Consider the following 18097-nt stretch of genomic DNA (forward strand, 5'->3'; position numbering starts at 1 on the left):
CCAAGGAACATAAAGCTGTTCACCCTCTCAACCCCAAATCCATTGATATCAATAGGGGTTAGCCTGCCTCCATTCCTCTTGTGGTCCACAACCAGCTCCTTTATTTTTGCGACATTGAGGGAGAGGTTGTTTTCTTGACATCTTTGTGTCAGGGTAATGACTTCTTCTCTGTAGGCTGCCTTGTTATTATTTGAGATAAGGCCAATCAATGTAGTACTGTCAGCAAATTTAATTAGCAGATTGGAGCTGTGGGTGGTGACACGATCGTGAGTATACAGAAAGTAATGGAGGGGGCTTAGGACACAGCCCTGAGGGGCACCTGTGTTGAGGGTCAGAGGAGCAAAGGTGATGGAGCCCACTCTTACCACCTGCCAGCGATCTGACAGGAAGTCCTGGATCCAGTTGCACATGGTACGATGAAGGCCGAGGTCTCTGAGATTCTTATCAAGCCTGGAGGGAATTATGGTGTTGAATGTTGAACTGTAGTCCAAGAACAGCATTCTTGCATAAGTATCTTTCTTCTTCAGATGTGTAAGAACGGTGTGTAGAACTGTGGTTATTGCATCATCTGTCGATCGCTTGTGTCAGTAGGCAAATTGTAAGGGGTCCAGTGTGGGTGGCAGCAAGCTGCAGATGTCGTCCTTGACCAGCCTCTCAAAGCATTTGCTTATTATTGGTGTGAGTGTGACAGGATGCTAGTTGTTAAAACATGTTACATTGGTCTTTTTAGGTACAGGCACAGTGGTGGATGTTTTGAAATAGGAGGGAACTTTACACTGGGAGAGGGAGAGATTAAAAATGTCTGTAAACACAACTGCTTTGACATGACTTTGACCACTACTCTCTGTCTTCTATGGGCCAGCCAGTTCTCAATACAAATGAGCAGCTCCCCACTGATCCCATGCATCTTAATCTTCTGGATGAGCCGCCCACAATGGACTTTGTCAAATACCTCACTAAAATCCATATAGACAATATCCACAGCTCTGCCTTCATCAATCATCCTCATATCTTCGTCAAAAAAACTCAATCAAGGTAGTAAGACACAACTTGCCCTGCACAAAGCCATGCTGGCTCTCCCTAATTAGGCCATGGTTTTCCCGAGGAAAGAGTGAGAAGAGTAGGGTTGTACTGATGGCAGATTTCAATTCTCCTGGTAGCATCTGGGCCACCCAGAGTGCAAAGGGCCATGATAAGGTGGAATTTGCGTGCTGCATCCAATACATACAGGAATCTACTTAGGAAGGAACAATAATGGATCTCCTCTTAGGGACTGAGGTGAGTCACAAAAGCCATTTCATGGACAAAATCGAAATTCCAAACCAAACTTGAATCCATGAAGGATGTTCAACAGTTGTGGCAGTACTTGATCACTATCACCTTTTATAAAGTTAAATCAAATTATATAGGAGAAAGTAAGGCTTCATTTCCAGATGAGCTCAATGCCTTCTGTGCTCATGTTGACCATCAAAACGTGGAGGAACCATTACAAACTCTAACATTCCCTGATGAACCTCTGATTTCAGTCTCTGAATCCAATGTGTGAGCTGCCTTCCCAGAGTGTGAACCCATGAAGAGCACTCAGCCCAGATGGGGTACCTGGCCACATACTAAAGACCTGTGCTGATCAACTGGCTGGTAAGTTCACTGAGATCTTTAAACTCTTGCTTCAGTAGTGTTTGGTACCCACCTGCTTCAATTATACCAGCACCCAAAAAAACCATTATGACCTACTTTTGGAGGTTTTGAGAGTTTGGTGATGAAACGTTACAATTCTTGGCTGAGGAGCAACTTGGATCCACTCCAATTTGCCTAACAGAGCAACAGGTCCACAGCAGATACCATTTCATTGGCTCTTCATTCAACCCTGGAACAATAAGACAGCAAAGATGCATACAGCAGCAGGCTCTTTATTGACTGCAGCTCAGCATTCAAAACCATCATCCTCTCAGAACTAATCTATAGCTCCAAGACCTTGGCTTCAATACCCTCTTGTGCAATTGGATCTCAGATTTCCTCGCTTGCTGATCCCAGATTGGCAACAACACCTCCTCCACAATCTCCATCAGCATAGGTGCACCACAAGGCTATGTGCTTATTTCCCTGCTCTACTTACTGTACAATTATGACTCTGTGGCTAAACACAGCTTCAATGCTATACTCAAACTTGCTTGAATCAAAGGTAGTGATAAATCAGCGTATAGGAGGAGATTGGAAATCATGCTGAGTGGTGTCATAACAACAACCTTTCACTCAACTTCAGCAAGACCAAGGAACTGATTATAGACTTCAGGAGAAGGAAACCAGAGGTCCATGAGCCAGTACAGTACAGAGGATCATAGGTGCAGAGGATTAGCAACTTTAAATGAATCTCAGGGTTGTATGTGGTGACATATATGTACTTAGATAATAAAATTTCCTTTGAACATTGAAGTGGCAGTTGGTGAGCACTTTGGGTCCAGAGATCACAATTCTAATGTGCACAGTCATGGGGTTCGGAAGTCCAAAACTAAAGGGCAAGATCCAAAACAAAAGGGGAGATATTTAAAAGAGACCTGACAGAAAGGTTAGTGACCAGCTGGAATGAGCTGCCAGAGCAGGAAGTCGAAGTGGGTACAAATGCAACATTTAAGAGGCGTTTGGATAGGTACAAGAAAGGGAAGGGCTGTGGGGGAGGGGGTAGAGGGTTGTGGTTATGAACTGAGTGTGGGAATCTTGAACTAACTGGATAGTCAGTGGCCAGCACAGACCAGATGGACTGAATGATCTGTTTCTGTGTGGTATTATCAATGACCAGATTACTTATCCAAGAGTGACTCACAACATGTACAACTGCTACTCAATGGAGGTAGGCTGACAATATAAAAAGAGAAAGTGCTGTTAACACTCGACTGGTCAGGTAGCATTTGTGGAAGGAAAAACTGTGTTAACAGTTCAGGATGAAGTATTTCACCCTGAAATAACTTTATTTGAGCAATCGAGGCAATATCATTACAAAAAAATGTAAAGTTAATACTTCATGGCAAAAGTCTTCACCTTGAACTGTTAACACTCTTTCCACAGATTGCTGTCTGACCTGCTGAGTGTTTTCTGTATTTGCTTTATTTCAGGTTTCCAGCATCTGCAACTTGTACGCAGACACAAAGGACATTTTTACTCTGCACTCTTGCTTTATTTACCCCACTATTTATCCTAATGCCTTTGATTCTAACTATGAAAAGTTAGAGCTGAGAAGTGGCAGATGGAGTTCAACCCGGAGAAGTGTGAGGTGGTACACTTTGGAAGGACAAACTCCAAGGCAGAGTACAAAGTAAATGGCAGGATACTTGGTAGTGTGGAGGAGAAGAGGGATCTCGGGGTACATGTCCACAGATGCCTGAAAGTTGCCTCACAGGTGGATAGGGTAGTTAAGAAAGCTTATGGGGTATTAGCTTTCATAAGTCGAGGGATAGAGTTTAAGAGTCGCGATGTAATGACGCAGCTCTATAGAACTCTGGTTAGGCCACACTTGGAGTACTGTGTCCAGTTCTGGTTGCCTCACTATAGGAAGGATGTGGAAGCACTGGAAAGGGTACAGAGGAGATTTACCAGGATGCTGCCTGGTTTAGAGAGTATGCATTATGATCAGAGATTAGGGGAACTAGGGCTTTACTCTTTGGAGAGAAGGAGGATGAGAGGAGACATGATAGGGGTGTACAAGATAATAAGAGGAATAGATAGAGTGGATAGCCAGCGCCTCTTCTCCAGGGCACCACTGCTCAATACAAGAGGACATGGCTTTAAGGTAAGGGGTGGGAAGTTCAAGGGGTATATTAGAGGAAGGCTTTTCACTCAGAGTGGTTGGTGTGTGGAATGCACTGCCTGAGTCAGTGGTGGAGGCAGATACACTAGTGAAATTTAACAGACTACTAGACAGGTATATGGAGGAATTTAAGGTGGGGGGTTATATGGGAGGGTCTGAGGGTTGGCAGAACATTGTGGGCTGAAGGGCCTGTACTGTGCTGTACTATTCTATGTTCTATGAACCTCATATAACTATAATTATAAGGTTAAAATTATAGCCTGAATCATGAATGTGAAACTAACTCATCACTTTCCTTGGACCTTAAAAAATTTCAACTGAGCATGGTTACAGCTTTAAAGGTTGCGGTGGCAACAGTGGGCGGAATCACACTGGGATTCCGCAAATATTCACCTGCGATTGGTAAATTGAAGCTCGCGCTGAACTGGGACCTATGATTGGATTAGATTGCTGGAAACGTCAATCAAATGACGCCACCTGTCTTCCGCTATGACTTAATGGCGAAGGAAGCTAGTGAGGAAATGCCGGTGGCTGACAGGGTGAATGGGCTCCCGGAGACATGAACAGAATTTTTTAACCCGGGTAATTGCTGGCTTTTTCCGGTTGTTTGCGACGGACGTTGTGGCCCGACGACGGCGGCGCGAGCGCGGAGCGAAGCGGTCTGGTATCGAGGACGGCTCATTTCACTCGGGGGTCGCAGGGCGCATGTGCGGCTCTTGGTGTTAAACCCATACCCTTCCCCATCACTGATGGTGTTACCACCATATCCTTCCCCATTGGCCTGGATACCCTGTCTTCCGAACAACAGTCTACCGGAAAACCTCAGCGCCTGTGGGAAGAAAAAGGACAACTAGAATTCCAGCCTGCTCTCAAATTCACTTGGATCATTTCTGATGCCTCGCTCTTTTCTAGGTCTTTCTGTCTCCATTACAGGAGATGAACTGTCCACTGTTATTTAGTATAAACCTCCTGATTCGTAGCTACTGAGACTACACTTCCTACCACTCCGTCTCTTGAAAGGATGTCATTCCTACCTGCTTCCCTCTGGGCAGACTCTTCTGTCACTGTCTTCCAATATCAGCAATCCTCCTTTCCCAACGCATCATCCAACTCAGTGATAGTATAGCATTCTACTTAAAGTATTAGTATACAAAGGCAAAGATTATAGATCAAGGGATGTGAGTTTGAATCCTGTACAGCAACTGGGGAATTTAAATCCAAATCTAGAATAAAGAAAAATCTGGTAGTGGATAACAGTGACTGTGAAAATACTGGATAATTGCACCTGCAGGGAAAGAAATCAGACCTGCCGTTAATGGAAATGACACAGCAAACTGCTTAGTGTAGCAGGCAGTTGGGAATGGATTGTAAATGCTGGCTTTATCAGTGATGTATGCATGAATAATTAGAAAAGTATTGATTTGCTTTAGTTTGAATGATCAGGTTTTGGTTTTATTGGCCCTTGAGAAATTTTACAACATTTGAAATACTTAGCTAAGCAATAGATTTTCTCAAATGTCTCTGAAGTTTTCACACCAACCCATTGCCAAGATTAAAGAAGTAATGATGCTGTAAATTCATTACCTTTTAAAGGAGTTCAGCCATTAATAGTTTATTTATTTTATTTAGAGATACAGTGTGGAATATGTCCTTCTGGCTCTTCAAGCCACACCACCCAGCAAACCTCGATTTAACTCTAAACTAATCACGGGACAATCTATTAACCGTTACATCTTTGGACTGTGGGAGGAAACTGGAGGACCAGAAGAAAACCCACACATTCCATGGGGAGGGTGTACAGAGTCTTCACAAATGATGTTGGAATTGAACTCCGAACTCTAATGCCCTGAGTTGTAATAGCATCATGCTATTGTGGCACCAACAAGATCAACAAATTTAAGCTGGAGTTATTGGTTGTGAGCAGAGGGATCAAAGGAAATCTTGGAGAAGAAAATTGAATGGAGACGTTAATTGTTCCTCTAGCTAAGTACAATCTATATTACTAGCAAATAGTTAATAAGAGATATTACTGCTATGCACTTCAGCCAGTTATCAGGATGAATCTATAAATTACTTTGATATACACAAGTGGACAAACTATGGCAATATTGTATGCTGCAACAAGGTGCAATTTGATTCCTGTTAGAAAAGTAAGGAATGTTTGTTCCTTACTTGGAGGATTTTGTACTACCTACATTTTGAATTTTTTTTAGTATCCTTATATATAGGATTATGATGTAACTGAAAACAGCCATCTCTGACAGACTAAAATTCGCTCAGTTTTGCATAGTTGATATACTGTAATCCCGTTTCAGTAATAGGCCTTCAAACATTTTTTTTATGTAAGTGAGTGTGCCATCCACTGAATCAAACTTGTAATGATCTTGTGTTTTTAACTGATCCAGTTATTTTCTTGCAGGTACATAGAAATTAATCTTGAACTAGATGGTGTACAGCCCAGCATTCTGAAAGAGGTGGCTGGAGAGATTATGGAGGCATAAGTAATGATCTTTAAAGAATCACTAGATTCCGGAATGGCTCTGGAAGACTGGAAAATTGCAAATATCACTCCACTCTTCAAGAAGGGAGAGTCAGAAGAAAGGAAGTTATAGGCCAGTTAGTCTGACCTCAGTAGTTGGGAAGATGTTGGGGTCGATTGTTAAGGATGTGGTTTCGGGGTACTTGGAGGCACATAATAAAATAGGTTGTAGTCAGCATGGTTTCCACAAAAGAAAATATTGCCTGGCAAATCTGTTGGAATTCTTTGAAGAAGTAATAAATAGGATAGACAAAGAATCTGGATGTTTTGTACTTGGATATTCAGAAGGCCTTTGACAAGTTGCCACACATGAGGCCGCTTAACAAGTTAAGAGCCCATGGTATTACGGGAAAGATACTAGCATGGATAAAGCAGTGGCTGATTGGCAGGAGACAAAGAGTGGGAATAAAGGGAGCCTTTTCTGGTTGGCTGCCAATGACTAGTGGTATTCCACTGGGGTCTCCGTTAGGACTGCTTTTTAAGGTATATGCCATTGACTTGGATGACAGTATTGATGTCTTTGTGGCCAAGTTTGTGGATGATATGAAGGTAGGTGAAGAGGCAGATAGTTTTGAGGAAGCAGGGAGACTACAGAAGGACTTAAGTTAGGAGAATGAGCAATGAGGTGGCTGTGTTGGGAAGCATACAGTCTTGCACTTTGGTGGGTGAAATACCAAATGGAGAGGCCATTCAGAGATCTGAGGCACAAAGGGTCTGGAGAGTCCTTGTGCAGGATTCCATAAAGGTTCATTTGCAGGTTGAATCTGTTGAGGAAGGCAAATGCAATGTTAGCATTCATTTCAAGACGACTAGAATGTAAAAGCGAGAATGTAATGTTGAGGCTTTATAAATCACTGGTGAGACCTCACTTGGGGGTATTGTAAGCTGTTTTGGGCCCCTTATCTAGGAAAGGATGTGCTGACACTGGAGAGGGTTCATAAAAATGATTCCAGGTTTGAACAACTTGTCATTCAAATAGTAATTGAAGGCTCTGGGCCTTTATTCACTGAAATTCAGGATAATGAGGGGGGGACCTAATTGAAGCCTATTGAACGTTGAAAGGCCTTTATCGAGTGGATGTGGAGAGAGTGGATATGGTGGGAGAGTTCAGGACCAGAGGGACAGACTCAGAATAGAGGAGCCTAGTTTAGGAATGGAGATGAGGAGGAATTTCTTTAGCCAGAGAGTGGTGAATCTGTGGAATTTGTTGCCATTGGTGGCTGTGGAGGCCAAATCATTAGGTATATTTAAGTCAGAGGTTGATATATTCGTAATTGATCAGGGCATGCAGGGATATGGGGAGAAGGTGGGAGATTGGAGTTCCAAATGGCCTAATTCTGCTTTTATATCTTGTAGTCTTATAGATATTAATTTAAAGTACATCAAAAGTCTTTATTTGAAACTTCAAATAAACATCTTCAGTGGATAGTTCTGAATCAATCATTTACAATTTCCATAAAAGAATTCACAAAGATTTGTAAAAACTTGGTTCTAAAGTCCGTGGTCCTTTTCTTATATCTGCTGAAATTCAAATTTTTTATTTGAATATTCCCAACCAGTATGAATTTTGCTCTGAAAAATAAATTTATTGCAAGATTTTCTATTTTCTATTCTTCAGATGTAGTCCTATATATTACTATGTACCTTTGTGTAGGCCCAGTATTTACGTTTAATAGCAATGCAAAGATTATTTGAAGATCCAGCAATTTCTGTAGGAAGAGATTTTCCATTTTTATATCCCATGCATTGATTTACTAGAAACCTGTGATGTCACCAAGCCATGATACCATGTAAGATGTTTTCTAGACAGTAAAACCAGAAAAAGTCTTTTTTAAGTTAAATATGCAAAACATTACACAGAATTCTAGAGAAATAATGAAATATGCATGCCTTTTAAAGTAGATCATTCAAACCACGAATTATAGATTTTAAAAATGCATATTTTGGTATTTAAAATCCCCTGTTTAATCCTTTGCAATTCACTCACATTGTAAGGAATAATAATATATATCATAAAATTAGAATGTTTTCATCCAAAAAAAAACTGTTAAGAAGTAATATTGGCTTTTTATGTCATTTACAAAGAATACTTAATTTGGATTTTGTTCAGTTGTTTTAGGGATATTTTTACACTAAAACTTGTTTGTAAATACATTAATTTCTCATCAGTTCGAATGAATTTTCCTTTAGAAAAGGCTGCAGATAGCAAAGTCTGCACTGAATTACTAACAGCACCTCTGAAGCTTTAACATTATACTTTACATGGTGTAAATTGCAAAATTGCTTTGCTTTCATTGCCACTACCTTCGACAGTGCATTGTTTCTTTAAAAGAATGAGTCATACAATCAGTTGTTAATGAAACTGACAAATCCTTTCACTAGCTCTCTGAATGTCCTTTTGCTGCCATCACTGTTGTAAATTTGGACTACTGGGGAAAATTTGGCAACTGCATCAGGCTAAAATAGATCTTCTTTAACTTGTGGCTAGGCAGAACTGATTTTCTGTTATCAAACCCAATGAAAGTATTAAGTACATTGTGTTGCAGCACATATCAGCAGCAATCCCATGGGAAGAACTTGGCAAAGAACAGAAGAGTTATCCATGTTGTCCTCATTTATAATAACTGTTATCTCTTCAGTAGACTGCTATTTGTAGTGTCTAGTCATAAAATGCAGCATTTCATATATCATGATCATGACTAGACGTAAAATATTTATGACTTTCTGAAAGATTTCTCATTAGCAGTAGGGAAAATATCTTTGTGCAAATGCTTGCTTGATAGTTTACAATATGAATGATGAAGTAACCTGGTCATTACTACCTGCAGTATCTATCCACCTACACTTTTTCCAGATATGAAGACTCAGGTGAACTGATCCCATTCACCCATATGTTGACTGGATCTCAGTTATATTCTTGTGCCTGGGGTGTCCTGACATCCTTTGGCAATATAACAAGCAGTCAAAATCTGCAGCTGTATTAGACATTTAAAATATTTCACCAAATAAATGAAGCAATTAACTTCTCTTCCAGTAAGATGGCGGTACACTCAGACACAGTGGCCTCTATGGGGCCAACCAAAGGTGTTATTGTCTTTTTAAACTTTTTTTTATGCTTATAAGTCACTGCTGGACATTAAGAACTTCAAGTAATTCTACCCCATCAGCTAGTTGCTCGCTGGCGAAGGAACTGGACCTGGTGTGAACTGTGTTGCTGCCGGCTGTAGAGATGCATTAGAGGTGGTGTGCAGTCTAACCGCGAATGATTGTCTTAGTCATTTTTTTTTCTTGAAAGTGCAAGGTAATGTGAAATCCTGCAAGTCTGGTTCACTGGTTTATTGGGGGGACTGACAGCAGGGGAGCTGTGTGGCCTCTTAGGTGTTGCCTGTTGCAGCTGCCCAGGAGAGGTGACATCTGAGGCAGAGTGGTGCGGCGTCCATGCTGATGTTAGTGCTGCCCTCCAGTGTTCGCTGTGTGGAAGACAAGCTAGAGTGCATTGGTCTGCAGACTACTGCGGGCTTGTTCGTGCTGACAACATCCATGGGACTTGGGCTACATTATGTACTTTTTGGTGTGGCTTATGTGCTTACTGCTATCTTACATGTGCTATGTGTGCCTTGTGCTGTGTAAGACTGTTGGAACTGTGCTTTGCACCTTGGCTCCAGAGGAACACTGTTTCATTTGACTATATTCCTGTTTGGTTGGATGACAATTAAACTTGAACTTGCCACTTTTACTTGAAATTAAGCTAAAGGCCAGATGTGAAGTACAACCTGGTCCTACCTCAGCATGTCACTGGTTTAATGGCCAGACCAATGACAAATCAGTCAATTGGGTGTGCTACCAACTGAGCTTCTGCGGCATCGTGACGAAGGGTCTCAACCCGTCAACTGTACTACTTCCTATAGATGCTGCCTGGCCTGCTGCATTTTGTGCGAGTTGCTTGAATTTCCAGCATCTGCAGATTTTCTCATGTTCTGCGCATCGTGCATTTGTTCATTTGACAGCACCACCAGTTTAGTCAAATGCTTCTGAATCACTTTGTAAACAGGAATTCTGCAGATGCTGGAAATTCAAGCAACACACATAAAAGTTGCTGGTGAATGCAGCAGGCCAGGCAGCATCTGTAGGAAGAGGCACAGTCGACGTTTCAGGCCGAGACCCTTCCTGACGAAGGGTCTCGGCCTGAAACGTCGACTGTGCTTCTTCCTACAGATGCTGCCTGGCCTGCTGCATTCACCCAGCAACTTTTATGAATCACTTTGTGTCTGCCAGCAAAGTTTGGCACTATAGTGAATCCGGCAGAATAATGCTCTTGGACAACTGTTCATAAAGACACCTCTTGATGTGAAAGAAACTGTAATTCTTTGTTTTATAAAGAATAATGTTAGCATTGTAGGCAATCCAGACAAAATTTGCTAAGATAATTCCTGAGATGAGAGTGTAGTCCTAAAAAGCTTAGACTTGTACTTTTTGAATTTAAAAAGAATGAGTTTGACTTTACTTAAACATAAAATCCTAAGGGGCACGGCAAGATAGATGTTTTCACTAGTGGAAGATTCTTGGACTAACAAATTACAAAACGAGGTAGTCGTTTGAAACTGTGCTGCATAGGAATTCCTTCTTGCAGAATTTGGTGAGCCTCTCAAATTCTTTGCCCCCAAAGTCTGTGGAAGCTGCATCTGAGGTATTAAAGAAAGGTAGATAATTTTCTTTGTAAGAATGGGAAATAGATGTCTGAATCAGCTGTAATCAATATTATTGGAGCCAGGTGCTCAATCCCCTTCTTCTATGTTATTGTTTGTTTTATTTTTCATCCTATCCAAATCAAATCCTGATTCTTACATCCACTCTGAAAGTGATCCTTCATCCTGAGGGGAATCTGCCACACTGCGCTCAAGTGGTGGTAGAGTACCCCCGTAAGTACGGAGCTGGCTTAACCAAAGGCTTAATTTTGTACATACAATACCTGACTTGACCCAAATTCATTGTATCCATGGAGTTCCAGTTGGATATTTAGGCTCTGTAGAGAAGAGAGACTGTTTTGTTCTTGTAGTTAAATTAAACCAAAGTCTCCTTCTTCTCTGAAGAATTTAAGTATGCCATCACACTGCTTGAAGAAATGAATGAAATTTTCCTTTTGATGTTGTCAATTTTAATCCCTGAGTCAGCACCACAAAAGCAGATTTTCTGACCCTAGTCTCTTTGTATCCCATTCCTTGCTTCCCATTCTCTTTATATTTGGTTTTCTACTGTAGTGTGAACTATCTTCCCATACTAACAGAATGGGTATGTCAATCTATTCCTAGAATTGCTGATCCCATAAAAGATTATTGGGTAATTTTTAGTTGACAAATTTAGCAGGTATTTCCTGAATGTAGCTGAAAAGCATGCTTTGAAGCCTCTTGTAGGGATGTGGTTTAAAAAAGTCATGACACAGCAGATGTTTTCCTATAACAAAACTTAACGATGTAATACCTTTTGATAGGTGGAACTAAGGAAGCTGCAATGGAGGGAACAAAGCAGTCACGAGTCTCTCGTCCGCACAAGATTAGTGAATCATCAAAGGTTAGTCTGGTGTATTGCTTAGTGTCATTACCATTTAATGTGAAAAATGAATCCTGACACAACAGTAAAACATCCTCATCTGTGTGGTCTCCAATAGTATGAATAATATTAAGGTTCTTTTGCTGCTTGATAGGGCACACAGAACCCACCTCTGGAGAAAATGGAAAATGTGGCTTACTTGTGGTAGGTGCTCCTTTGTTGAACAAGTGGTTGACTGTTCAGTTTAGAAGATGCAAAACAATCTGTTTACCTACCCTTCCTGTGAGATACTTGTAATAATTATTAAACATTTATTAAAATTTCAGTAAACTATAATAGCACTGAGAAATGAAAATCTTTCCAAGAATTGATCATTTACTTAGGTATGCCATCTGAATTTCAGTTGGGGATATACTGGATATTCGCTGGTAAGACTATAGCATTGTTTGATTAACCTTTATTCGTCAAATTTCTACCTCTTGTCTAACTTAACTTTGATATGTACAGTATGAATTTATTATCATATTCAATCTGGAGTTTGGGAGTAGAAAGAGAAATAATAGAAGTGAGAGATTTATCTTGTGATCATTAAAATATTATTCCTCATACTCGTGATAGATTAATGATATGGTAGTTATTAACATTGAAATAAATGTTGGACATCATAGCCAAGCACTGTTTTAAGATTAATTTGGGGGGGGGGGAGCAGTTCATCCTGTTCAACTGTTAGAGCAGTATGTACCAGGAATAAGGCAACATCATCTAAAAACATAGTATCAGTTTCCACGTACAGGTCGATGATGACCTGCTTTACATCACCACCAAATCTCTCATCTTCTCGACTGTCTCCACTGATGAGGAAAACTGGCTGGCCATAGATATCCTCCACCTCCCCTCCCTTCAATCTCCGCCAGAGAGTCTGTACCAAGCACTAACTCCATTTCTTCTGATATTGTAAGGGTGAACTGTACTGAAACATTGGTGTCATTATTAAACCCTGAGATGAGCTTCCATTCAATTTGCATAGTACCATACATTGCTTATTCTCCATTACAAATATCAACTTTCATTCCGGCCTGCCTCCCTGCCTGCCTGCCTCTTGGCTGGTCAGTCTCTACTATCTGAATTGCTGCAAATTTAATGCCCACAAGTGTCGCCACACATTCTAGGGCCAACATAGCATAGCATACCCACAATCTCTAAATGACTCTGGGGCAAATTTTATCTTATCTTCAAAACTCCAACTGTGGCCTAACTTGAATTCTCCCCCCCCCCCCCCAAGTTGTTCTATGACTTCTGTGCTCTTGCATTCCAGTCCTGGCTAATATATTACATAATAACGCATTCAAAATGCTGGAGGAACTCAGCAGGTCAGGCAACTTCTGAAAATAGTTGATGTTTCTGGCCGAGACCCTACATCAGGACTGGAAAGGAAGGGGGAGAAGCCAAAGTAAGATGGTGGGGGGGGGGGCGAAGAGGTGAAGGAGTACAAGCAAAAAGATGATGGGGGAGATGGGATGAAGTAAAAAGTTGGGAGATGATAGGTGGAAAAGGTAAAGGGCTGGAGAAGAAGGGATCTGATAGAGTGGATCAAGAGGGAAAGTGAAGGAGGAATGGCCCAGGGTGGGGGGTTGATAGATAGGTGAGGGGAAGAAAGTTAAGAGGGGAGCCAGAGTGGAGAATGAACCAAAAGGGAAGGGGGGAGGGGGAAATATCAGAAGTTAGAGAAATCTGTGTTCATGCCAAGAGATTGGAGGCTATTCAAACAGAATATGGGATATTGCTCCTCCAACCTGAGAGTGGCTTCATTGTGGCAGTAGTTATCTTGGAGCAACATGTTGGAATGGAATTAAAATTGGCCATGGGAAATCCTGCAGATCAAGTGAAGGTGCTTGACAAAGTGATTTCCCCCAACCTATATCTGGTCTCACCAATGTAAAGGAGGCCACAGTGGAAGCACCAGAAATAGTAGGCAACCCAATAGATTCACAGGTGAAATGCTGCCTCACTTGAAAAGACTGTTTGGGACCCTGAAAGGAGGTGAGGGAGTAGGTGACTAGGCAGCTGTAGCACTTCCACTAGGGTAAGTACCAGGAGGGATATTAATAGGGAGGGATGAATGGACAAGGGAGCGATCACTGTGGAAAGCAGAGAATTGGGGATGGGGAAGGTAAGGATGTGTTTGGTAGTAGGATCCCGTTGAAGATGGTGGAAGTTGTGAAGAATAATGTGCAGAGGCTCATGGGGTGGTAGGTGAGGACAAGAAGAAGTCTATCCCTGTTAAGGTGGTGGGAAGATGTGCAGAGGATGGATTTCTGGGAAAAAATGGAGGAGATGCGGGAGAGGACATTATCAAGAAAGGAGGAAGGGAATGATCAAGTGGAAGAAGGGAAACCCTGTCCTATGAAGGAGGAGGACTTCACTGATGTTCTGTTAAGGCGGCTGGAGGCTGCCTTTACTGTGTTCTCTACCAGTCCTGCCACCTTCAGGACATGTATTTAAAGGCCCTTCTATTCCTTAATACTTTCTCATTGGATCTCCCAAAATGTGTTGCTCTTGCCAATTTGCCAGCTGATCAGGATCGTTCTGTACCCTCATATTATCCTCACTTTCAACAATGCCACCGATGTTCGTATTTTCTCCATTTTTTTTAATAATTCCTTCCATATTTATATTCAAACCATTACTAGCCCAGTTACAAAGATTTTAATCTTACTGAAATTTTTGTACTGGAGCATTAATTCATGGTCATAGTCACCTTCTATCTCAGAAATTGGTGTTTTTCACGTGGGTGACAGGGTGCTAATTATTGACTCCAGAGTTATGGTATAATAACAAGCCATGTAGTAGCACTTTCCAAGTAGTTATTTGACAAAAGCAATTAAAATATTTATTTTCCCCTCAGAGTAATCCTATTAAAATAGCTATTCATAGACTTCATGGTAGTAGTTAAACTGAACAAAAACACTAATTTTGCTGGCCATGATATGTTAATATCCAGAATATTGAATAGTGGTTGCAGAAATGGGAAAACATATTTTCAAGTTTGAGTAAAGGGGTAAACTGATACAAGTCAGTAATTTATTATTCTGGCTGGACTGATCTTGTATTTTCATGAATTCTTCATTGCGACTTACATTGTTAATAAATGTCAGCAGTAACTAAAAGCATTGGCACAACTTCACATTCTGTATATTTGCCTTGGCATGTATCAAATATGCCTCATTTTGAAAGATGGTTATTATTAATAGGAGTCTAATGATCAGCTAAACTAGGTTGAGTGCTGCTTACGGTTTGGATATATTTGAATTTGTATTTCCTTGTTCACTTTAACAGTAAAGCCCATTCTCCTCCCTGAACTGGAACATGACTTATTGCAAAGTAATTTGGAATGAGCTGCTTCAGATTGATGGCTGGTAACCTTTTAGGGGTGGCATGGTAGTGTTGTGGTTGGTATAAAGTTATTACAGTGCTGGCAATTTGGGTTGTATTTCTCTGTCTGTAAGGAGTTCATATATTCCCCCCATGATCACATGGATTTCTGCTGGTGCTCCAGCTTCCTCCCACATTCTAAGGACGTACAGGTTAGTAGGTTTATTGCTCTTATGGGTACAAGTCGCTGGCACAGGCTCATAATCCGGAAGGGCCTGTTACGGTATTGTATCGAAATTTTTAAAAACTTTTAATATCTGTTTTATATGCAGTAACTCCTGCTGTCCCTAACCAAAGACAGCAAACTTTCTGGCCACAAATCTTGGGTTACACCTCAGAAATGAGAGACGAGCAAAAATTAAAAATAGCTGCTTGCTAGAGTAGTGTTTCCCTGATTGATAATCATTTCAAAATAACTGCAAGCATTTTGAAGCAATTATTATCTGCAGTAATTTTCATAATTATGTGTGGCTAAACACTTTATATAAAGAACTGAACCAATTAATTTCAGTGCTAATTGTAATTGCATTCCTTTTCTTGGTTTAAGGCCAAACTAGAATAAAGTATAATTTTCACCTTTACAGAGAACAAATTACCTGCACAATCTGCCTGGCACAGTGTTCCTTACCCATAGCTTATACAAAAACAATTCTCTTGTAAAGAGCTATAGCTATGTTACATAAAAATTCAATTCTTCCAGTTTTGCAAAGAGCCGTGATTACCTTAACTGTTGGCCTGGCAATCAGTTATTTCTAGCAGCTACACAAACCAAATAAACAGACCTAAACAAAGATTGTAAGCAACAATAAAATGCTGTTTAAACAAAGGTTGCTTCAAGGATGCAATAATCAAAATGGCAGTGAAGATGCAAGGAAACTTCAAACTTCCCAACTTTATTTTTAAACTATTTATGAAATTAAACCAACTAAATTATGTAACACGCAAAATGCTAGTGGAACAAAGTGTCGTGGCCTGAAACGTCAACTGTACCTCTTCCAATAGATGCTGCCTGGCCTGCTGCGTTCCACCAGCATTTTGCGTGTGTTGCTTGAATTTGCAGCGTCTGCAGATTTCCTCGTGTTTGTGTTTTTAAGCTAAATTATGTTTTGTGTTTGTTATTTAAAAACTATCTTATGCAAGGTTTAATTTGGAAAGTTTTCTTTTCTCATCCATTGCCTTGTGGGTCTGAAACAGGTTAGATAATGAAGCACCTTAAGAACTATAGTATGACTAGGTTGGTATTCATATTAGATTATGAGGACACGCAGTCCTCTTTTATTGTCATTTAGTAATGCATACAATGCATTACTACAATTCCGGCTTTCATTTACATAAGCTAAGGCGACCTCCTGGTTTGATAGTAAATGAAGAAAATATGTCTTGTATTCAAAAAGAAAGACAAAGCTGGACATACAGTACAGTGCAAAAGTTTTAGACTCACGTATATAGTTAGGGTGCCCAAGACTTTTGTACAGTACTGCATTTGTCAATGTGGAGTGGAAAGCGAGTTTGTAAACATGGCAGGAACAGAGGATGTTGGGAATCAGGTTGGTGGAGTGCTGCAAGATGAGTATGGGATGGGGGCAGTGCCAGGGGTGGGGGGACGGGGGAGGTGGCACGGGTGCAGACACACCAAGCCCTGAGACACTAGGCAATGTCATTTGATTCCAGACAAATGGTTTATTGGTCATTATAGAATGTCTCTCTGGTCCTGCTGCAAAAAAACCCACACATTTCATGACATGGTGAGTATGATAAACCTGAATCTGATATGGGTCACTATTGTAGACTGAGAGTGGAAAAGGAGGGGCGGGAGAGGGGAATCATGTTTGGGAAAAGGAGAGAGAGCAGGAAGCAACTGCCATGTCAAATAATACAAAAAAGTCTATTTGTAAAAATACTTAATAAATGTGTGGAAGGGAATTTATAGGGCATTAATCCATTTCCAATATTTAAACTCCTGAGTTTTGTCATGGTTTTAACAATGTTCCACCACTTAATTGGTGAGAGGCATAGATCGTGTGGATAGTCAGAGGCTTTTTCCCAGGGTTGAAATGGATAACATGAGAAGGCACAGTCTTAAGGTGCTTGGAAGTAGGTAACACTCGCAATACACTGGAGGAACTCAGCAGGTCGGGCAGAATCCATGGAAACGATCAGTCAACGTTTCGGGCCAGAACCCTTCGTCCTGATGGATGCTGCCCGACCTGCTGAGTTCCTCCAGCGTGTTGTGAGTGTTGCTTTGACCCCAACATCTGCGGCGTATTTTGTGTTTGGAAGTAGGTACAGAGGAGATGGCAGGGATAAGTTTTATATACAGAGAGTGGTGAGTGTGTGGAATGGGCTAGTGTCAACAGTAGTGGAGGCAGATATGATAGGGTCTTTTAAGAGACTCTTGGATAGGTACATGGAGCTTAGCAAAATAGAGGACTGTGGGTATCCCTAGGTAATTTCTAAGGCAAGGACATGTTCGGCACAGCTTTGTGGGCCAAAGGACCTGTATTGTCCTGTAGGCTTTCTATGTTTCTGTGGTTTAATTAGATTCTTCTCTTAATTTCAGTGTTATCTTTTTGGATAATGTATGGATTTTAATTATAGATTAGATGACCAGAGTTAGAACATGTTTGTATTTTTGTGTTTTGCTTTTTTTTCCATGTTGGTGTAAAATTTTTGATTAGTTAAGTATGATTTTTAAACCATCTGTTATGTTTAATTACTTTAAAACAATATAATGCCTGCTTCACAGCTTGAAATGGCTGTCTAATGTCATAATGTAA

The 18097-nt window shown here is 40.8% G+C and overlaps 1 protein-coding gene across 3 annotated transcripts in view; it reads left to right on the forward strand.

Moving 5' to 3' along the window:
* The first annotated feature begins 4279 nt into the window (after positions 1–4279).
* The window catches only part of klhl36 (kelch-like family member 36), a 35099-nt gene continuing 21281 nt past the window's right edge, over positions 4280–18097 (forward strand). The window contains exons 1-2 of one of the 3 annotated variants that reach the window (XM_063067164.1): positions 4280–4384; positions 11830–11909. In XM_063067164.1, coding sequence (XP_062923234.1) covers positions 11850–11909 — 60 coding nt within the window. In that variant the 5' untranslated portion in view covers positions 4280–4384; positions 11830–11849. Of the gene's footprint in view, positions 4385–5775; positions 5790–10515; positions 11910–12042; positions 12093–18097 lie in introns of those variants that run through there. The other 2 variants (XM_063067166.1, XM_063067167.1) reach the window with 2 other exon arrangements.

This window comes from Mobula hypostoma, chromosome 14, assembly GCF_963921235.1.
Source record: "Mobula hypostoma chromosome 14, sMobHyp1.1, whole genome shotgun sequence".
NCBI lineage: Eukaryota > Metazoa > Chordata > Chondrichthyes > Myliobatiformes > Myliobatidae > Mobula > Mobula hypostoma.